Source organism: Genypterus blacodes, unplaced genomic scaffold, assembly GCF_046128005.1.
Source record: "Genypterus blacodes isolate CSIRO-AG114 ecotype Tasmania unplaced genomic scaffold, CSIRO-AGI_Gbla_v1 ptg000062l_1, whole genome shotgun sequence".
In the NCBI taxonomy this organism is placed as follows: domain Eukaryota; kingdom Metazoa; phylum Chordata; class Actinopteri; order Ophidiiformes; family Ophidiidae; genus Genypterus; species Genypterus blacodes.
In genome coordinates this window covers 317,501-325,362 of record NW_027466874.1, presented here as the reverse complement: position 1 = coordinate 325,362, position 7,862 = coordinate 317,501, and the positions used below count along the sequence as shown (strand labels likewise).

The 7,862-nt window shown below is 48.7% G+C and overlaps 1 protein-coding gene across 2 annotated transcripts; it reads left to right on the top strand.

Annotated features, from left to right (window-relative positions):
• Window positions 1–3,411: 3,411 nt before the first annotated feature.
• On the top strand, window positions 3,412–7,849 carry mafaa (MAF bZIP transcription factor Aa). Of its 2 annotated transcripts, none has more exons than XM_076154487.1 (2): window positions 3,412–3,906; window positions 5,070–7,849. In XM_076154487.1, the coding sequence occupies exons 1-2, from the start codon at window positions 3,412–3,414 to the stop codon at window positions 5,541–5,543; spliced, it is 969 nt and encodes a 322-aa protein (XP_076010602.1). In that variant the 3' UTR covers window positions 5,544–7,849. The 2 variants fall into 2 exon arrangements, with proteins under 2 accessions (XP_076010602.1, XP_076010601.1); XM_076154486.1 differs by having other exon boundaries at window positions 3,412–3,933.
• Window positions 7,850–7,862: the final 13 nt, after the last annotated feature.

The following is a 7,862-nucleotide window of genomic DNA, read 5'->3' as shown; positions in this document are numbered from 1 at the left end:
AAACACCTCAATGCAGAGTGCTGAGCTCGCCCAGCGGGGGGCCACTTCCTGCCACCCCCCCCCATGACATCTACACTTTAAATACTTTGATATGATTTCTGTCCTCTTCATCTCGCTTACGCCTTTTCTTCCTCGCCAGCAGATTTGAGGCAAGCAGGGCGCGTATTTCACCCGCGCCTCGGACAGGAAGTTAAGCTCAGCGCTGTGCAAGGGTTTCCTGTTCACCAAATCTGCCGCCACCTGGTTTTCTTCGCCACACGCATTTTTTCTGACTGTAAATCACCATGACCGAGTACTTTTACTCTGGTACTAGTCTGCGGTACTCACAGAGAGGGAAGGAAGGAACCAAGGAACCAACAGAAGGAAAGAAGGACCATTTAGTCCTTCCATTACATTACGAGCATTTGGCAGACGCTTTTATCCAAAGCGACTTACATTACATTACCACCCTACGCAGAGGGGGGAGCAATTGAGGGTTCAGTGCCTTGCTCAGGGGCACCTTGGCAGGGACTCGAACCGGCGACCCTCCAGTTCCCAGGCGGAAGCTCTACCCACTGAGCTACTGACCACCTTCCTCTTTCCTTCTTTTCTTCCTTCTTACCTTTTTTTATCCGCCCTGTCCTTCCTTTCCGTTGTCCTCTCCACTGTTCTGTCACTCCATTCCTTCATTCTGCTCACTTCTTTCCTCTATTCCTCGCTCCTTCCCTCCTTCTCCTCTGATGAAGGGTTCCCGGTCTCCTTCCTTCTCCACCGATGCTCGCCAGCGATATCGACTTCCTGTCCGATCGGCGTGGAGCCTTGGCCTGTGGGTGGAGCAGCTTCAATGCCGGCCGAGATGAGCCAGAGGCGACTTGTGCTCAAGGAGGATGAGGAAGCTGCAGGCTCGCAGCCAATCACAGCTCAGATGTTCCTCTCTGAACTCTGAGTCCCAAATATGAAAGAATTCAGAGTCCAATTACCTGGCTCAAAGGAACAACAAATGTGCATCAGTTCAGAGCCCAAAAAGTTGGAGGAAGAAGTTGGTTTAAGAAGACGGAAGAGGAGGAAAAGGAAGAGGAAGAGGAGGATCCTGGAAACCGCCTTACAATGGCACCATGACAAACTGGTGAGAAATGCAAACCGTTGACTTGAATGCGCCTTGTTTCCATGGATACGGAATGGAACCAGAACTTTGTAGGTGGAAAAGAAACACACTACTACAACAACATACGCAAGATGTACAGACTCCCCTGAACGCACCACAGAGGAAAAGCACCCGTCAGTAATAATCACATTTGTGCCATCAAAACCTTGAGCCCTGTCTGAAGGAGCCAACGTTTGGGGCCCATGTTGATGTGTGGTGACATGTTTGGTTCAGACGCGACTTGTCTGCACGTCTCACTTACTCATGACACAGGAGGATAATTCCAAGATTGGTTCTAATCTAATCTTCTCTGTTCTTATTTTAGCTTCATGCTGATCAGATTACAGAATTATGATCAATACAGCATGTGAAGATTGAGCTGAGGCTGCAGAGGAACTGTGACAAAGTGACAGAAAATAACTGAATCATGAACCCAAAACCACCTGGACCCAATGTAGCAAAGCACGGACGACTTCCTCACTCCTCAATATCACATCATTCACATTCACACTGTTCACTGCAGACCAGAGAAGCAAAGGAGACAAAGAGAAAAGAGAGAAACAAGGGAAGAATATCTTTTCTTTTCATCCTTTCTGTTTTTCATTCTTCCATCCTTCCTCCTCTCCTTTTTCTTCACTTTTTTATTTTTATTTATTTCAGTCTCACCAACTCTTTCTGCTCCTTGTTTCCACACAGGGACATTTATATAGAGGGAAGGAGGAAAGGAGGAAGGAAGGAAGGGAGGGAGGGAGGGAGGGAGGCAGGAAGGAAGGAAGGAAGGAAGGAAGGAAGGAGTAGAGGAGGTAGAGGCAAGGAAGGAGGAAGGGGACACAAGAATAAGAGCGATGGTAAAAGGAAGGAAAGAATGTTGGCAGACAGAGACGAGGGGGCAAGGATAGGAAAGAGGGAGCAAAGGAAACGAGATGATCCCTCCGTTCTACTCTTCTTGCATTTTCTTCTCCTGCTTTCTTTCCTTCCTTTCTTCTTTCCTTCTTTTTTTTTTCTATAGTTTCGCTTCTTCCAGAAAAAAAGGGTTCAAAATGAAACCAAATAAGGAAGTTAGTAAAGGAGGCAGAAGGAGGCAATCAGCTTACATTCAAATCTTCGCTCTTAAACTTCCTGTAACTTCGGCTTCAAGGAGGTTTGGTATTTTCCTGACGCAGAGCGGGCCGTTGACGTCACGGGCCGCTGTGAGCAAACGGCGCTTGTCTCCCTCGTGCAGTTACACCTGCTCGGTCGCTAGAGGGGGGGAGCTGCTGCACCTGTTCTCCCTGCGCGCCGCCGCTTCGGCTCGGCTCGGCTCCGCTCGGCTCCCTGCTATAGGAGGATGCAGATCCAGCCCTGCCGTCTCCTCCCATTGGCCCGTCACCCCTCAGTGTGGGAGGGTCGGGGGTCTTTATAAGTGCAGACCGCCGCTCAGCGCCTCAGTGACGCTGCGTGGCTGCACCGCAAAGCTCTGAGAGAAAAAAAAACCTAAACTGAGCACAACTCTCGGCGCTCAGAGACCGAGAACCTTCTGGAATTTATCACCTCACAACGTAAACAAGACAGCCCGGTGAAGGGGGACCGGATCCGTGAGTGGACTGGGACCACAAACTCTGCAGATTACAAATATCTGCAACCTCTGAGTCAGTCACATGAACTTTCTCCGCTCGGACTCCTGGACCGCCGGCACGTTTGGCACGCCTGCCGGTGTGCGCGCACATTTACGCACCAACTTTTACTCAGGCAGCCGAGCGGCGCTGCGGTGACTGCGGCCCCGCTGCTCTGCGCGGGAACTGCGGGACCTGCTGGAGGTGTAAACATCGCGTGCGTGGAGAATATTAACGCCGAAGCAGAGGAGAGAAGAGGAGGAGGAAGAGGAGGAGGAGGAGGAGGCGTAGGAGGAGTAGGAGGAGGGTAAATCACACAGAGGCGAGCGGCTGCAGAGGTGAAGCGAGGACAAGAAGACAGGTTGGTGTCTCCAGATTTCACCGGGCTCGAGTTTCAGCCTCTGACCCGGGATAAGTTGTCAACAAGAGGAGCGAGAGGAGCGAGAGGAGGCGAGCTGGCAGGTGTACAAGTTCATTTACACGCACACGTATATTCACGCAGCTATATATAGAAGTTGTTTTAGGGACTAGCAGCCCCTAATAAGTTCCTCCACCCACTCAGCCACTCAGCCGGCCGCGCCACGCCGCAGCTCCACGCACCAGGCGTGTGCGTGTCTATAAATACACCGTCAGGCTGTGATTCCTCTGACCGCCGTCGGTTTGGCTGTGAGGGCGGGAGTCGTCGCATGGACTGACATGGCCACCGACCTCGCCATGAGCGCAGAGCTGCCAAACAGCCCCCTGGCCATCGAGTACGTCAACGACTTCGACCTGATGAAGTTCGAGGTGAAGAAGGAACCTCCGGAGGCCGACAGGTACTGCCACCGCCTCCCGTCCGGCTCGCTCTCCTCCACCCCGATCAGCACACCCTGCTCGTCCGTGCCTTCGTCGCCGAGCTTCTGCGCCCCGAGCCCGGGTGCGCAGCCCAACCAGAGCCTCGCCAACGGGGTCAGCAGCAGCAACAGCAGCGGGAACAACAATCACAGCACCCCGGGGAAGCCCCAGCTGGAGGACCTGTACTGGATCCCCAGCTACCAGCACCACATCAACCCCGAGGCTCTCAACCTGACCCCGGAGGACGCGGTGGAGGCCCTCATCGGCAACGCGCACCACCACCACCATCACCACCAGCCTTACGACGGCTTCCGAGGGCAGCAGTACGTAGGGGAGGATCTGTCCGCGAACTCTGCGGCGCACCACATCTCGAACCAGGCAAGTGCTCTCTGCATCTTATCTTAGATGGGGCCCGAACCCGCAGGCACATCAGGGACTAGACCACAACACCGCGCTGTCATTGACTAAACAGCTTGTCACCCACACACACACAGACACACACAAGCTTGTGTACGTTTAGGAGCAAATACACTTCTTGTAGTTCAAGTGTTTTTTCGTAAGAATTTCGTAAGAATTTTCCTGTTAAGCCTCTGCAGGAGCGTTCAGATAATAAACTCTACTTTCTTAAAGTGTAACTGCTCCATATAGTTGGTGTGTGTTCGAGTTTTGAGGATCTCATTTTATAAATACAATTTAAAAAGTATTGATTGATTGGTAAGATTGGAAACTGATTTTTATCATCTTTATCATCTTCATCATCTGTGTCGTCTCACATACACATCAAGTGTAAACGCCACAGTGAGAAATTAGAAAGACTTTAGCTCTCAATACCTGCATAAGTATTAGTCCTGATACCGAAGTAAAATAAACAGCAGCAGATCAATTACTTTACTGTTATTATTAAGTATTATTTTGTTTGTAAGTCATGTTGCTGCTCTCAGTTCTTCGCACATCAGACCGCTGCAGACCGGTTAGAGGAGAGTTTGAGTCCCGGTCAGAAGCTTCACATCCTCAGACCTGAACTCCAGCTGCACCCGCGGAGCCTAAACCCTTAAACCGCACACCGCACCATCATATTCATCCTTTATTTGGCCTCTCCAGCTATTATTTAGTATTTTCTCTGTATTTGTTTACTTCCACCCATCATGGAGGTCACGGGTTGTTTGTTCAGTACCCGACGTTCTGATCCATGTAGGTAAAGATTTAAATCCAGGAATTGATTTATTTTTCACTTTCTTTGGGATTTTGTGAGAGTTTCTTCACATTCGGCCTGATTTCTCACAGACCGATGAGATGTAAACTAATATCATGCAGGCACACAAACAGAATTAGTGTGGAAGACATAATTGTTCTGATGTAATGTGACCTGTCAGCAGGATTCGGACTTGGTGGCGGCATCTGCTCTAACAGATTTATAAGCTTCTGCTTTGTGGGTTCAGTTATTTTTAAAGCCCGTATATTATATGAAACTCTTCTTCTTCTCATCGTCCTTCTTCCCCTCCTTCTTCTGGTCCCTGCAGGGCCACCACCATCATCACCACCACCACCACGGACACCACGCCCGCCTGGAGGACCGCTTCTCGGACGAGCAGCTGGTCAGCATGACGGTGCGGGAGCTGAACCGGCAGCTGCGGGGCTTCAGCAAGGAGGAGGTGATCCGCCTGAAGCAGAAGCGCCGCACGCTGAAGAACCGCGGCTACGCGCAATCCTGCCGTTTCAAGCGCGTCCAGCAGCGGCACATGCTGGAGACGGAGAAGTGCACCCTGCAGAGCCAGGTGGAGCAGCTGAAGCAGGACGTGGTGCGCCTGGCCAAGGAGCGGGACCTTTACAAGGAGAAGTACGAGAAGCTCGCCAGCAGGACCTACAGCGGCGCCGGACCCGCCAACACGAGAGACCCGAGAGATCCAAGAGACCCCAGAGACCCGAGAGACCCGAGAGACCCGAGAGACCCGAGCGCGGGGAGCCTCGTAAAACAGGCCGAGTTCTTCATGTGAGAGCAGAAACTCTGAGCTGCAGCGACCCGAACACACGAGCACTGTTCGATTAGGTTCTGTTTACACACACACACACACACACACACACACACACACACACACACACACACACACACCCAGTCGGACTCATTCTGCGCTTCTGAGCCCTCAACTCTTAATTCATTTATGTATTTACAACGGCGACGTGTGAGATTATTCCCAAAATAATAATTTCAGGGATTTTCAGGCGCGAGTTTGAATCTGTACAGATTAAAGCAAATAAATGAGATCATTCCCAACATAAACAATTATTCAGGACAGAAGGAGGCAAATAAATGGAAAAAATAACAATTAAATTAAAAAATATACAAATTGAGACAAATTAAGCCTTTTCTTATAGTTGTGTTTTTCTGCATTTTTATTTGGTTTAGTTTTATTTTTTAACCATTTCAGACTGTTTGGGAATCGAACCCAATGTGCAGTAAATAAAAAGACAGGCCTCAATCAAAATCTGTCATCTTAGAATTTTACGACTTTTCATAGAAATTCTAAACTTTACACTTTTTTATAACGCAACAACAGCAACAAACCCGCAGGTCCGCTTATCGATCATTGATCAGGTCTGTTATTGAATCAATTTATTATACTGACAGGAATAACGGAATGAGAAAAATCCTGAAAATGTGAGTTTGGTTCTAAACTCTGTAGATGTTTGAGACAAATGAAGATTTTGCGGACTCGAGCGCAGAATGACTCAATCACACAAACAAGCACGGGGCACGAGGCTTCATTATTGCTGAACTTGTGACACGTATGTGTGCGTGTGTGTTTGTGTACGTGTACGTGTGCGGGCACTTTGGGATCATTTCAAAGACCGGAAACCGGAAACCCGCTCTGCTCCAGAAGTCTTACGTGTGTGACGTCTTAAACAGGAAGAGGATTTTGTCTTAATGCGGTTTTTAACTCAGATCGGACTGAAAGTGAAGCAATACTGAAGACTGCAAGTGTCCATCCCTCCGTCTGCGACCCTGCATGCAGGACATGTATGGTACCGACCCCACAACCTCCCTCCGCCCCCTTCACACCCCGGAAAGCATGGCCACGGTTAGCGCTTCTCCTCCTCCTCCTCCTCCTCCTTCATCACTGAGGCCTGCGTGTATGCAAACGCACCGATTCTCCCCTACAAACGAACTAATGACTGTGAACAATCTGCCGTCTGTCGGACAGTAGAAGAAGAAGATGAAGAACACGGACGGATGCGTCTTTACTGCTATTTTCAATCAATTTTTCTATTGTTTTAAAGAAAAGAAAAACGAACAAAAAAGAGACAAACTGAGCCAGATTGGAGTCTGTGTTGATTTCCTGCTGTACATACGTGTAGACTTCCGTTTCCTGTCTTATATTTCCGCCTCTTCCTCTTTTTAAAAACACGCTTTGGTTGCTTGGATTATTCGAAAAATGTCTTAAAACAATGTTTGTATGTTACAGCATGCAAATTGTCTATGGTATCATCCTCCTCTTCCTCCTCCTCTTCCTCCTGGTCCTCTTCTCCTTCCCCCTTTCCTCTTCCTCCTGCTCCTCTTTCTCCTCCTCTTCCTCCTTTCTTCCTCCTGCTTCTTTTTCTCCTCTTCCTTCTGCTTGTCTTTTCTCTTCCCCTTCCTCATCCTTCTCTACCCCCCTCCTCCCCCGTCTTCTTCCTCCTCTTCTTCCTCCTCATGTGTATGTCAAAGCCGAGCCTATACTGCACTATAGCTGAGTTGTGATGGTCGAACCTGTCGGACCTCTGATGTGTGTTTCTGTGACGTAATGTGCCGGATGTCGGGCTGCACTCGCTGCTAAACTCTATGCACCAACCGGAAGATAAGAGAGAGAGAGAGAGACTCGAGTTCATCTTTTTTTATTCTTAATATGATGATTCTGATTCTGATTTGCGTCTTACTGACTCTGGGTGATGGATTCTGTCTTGTTGACATCTTTGAGCTTTACTCTTTAATGCATCATGAAGGTTCTGCTGCCTGATATATGTGCAATATTGTGCAGAAGCAGCTGGGATTTTCACGCAAAAATGACACAGAAAATCGATCAGAAAACGACGATGAACTGTGAAATTATTGCTGCTTGAGATGAAATCACGAAGTCAAAATCTTAATTCTTGCGACGCATTTACCGATAAATCAATTTATTAATTTAGGCGACCAATAATTCCATTTATTTCTTGATCTACTGATATGAATAATTGATCTTGGAGCAAACGGAGCGCGAGGCCGCACTTCTGCACAGTGCTGATGTATATCTGTACATATGATTTCTATATTTATTCGAGGATCATAACGTGTCAAC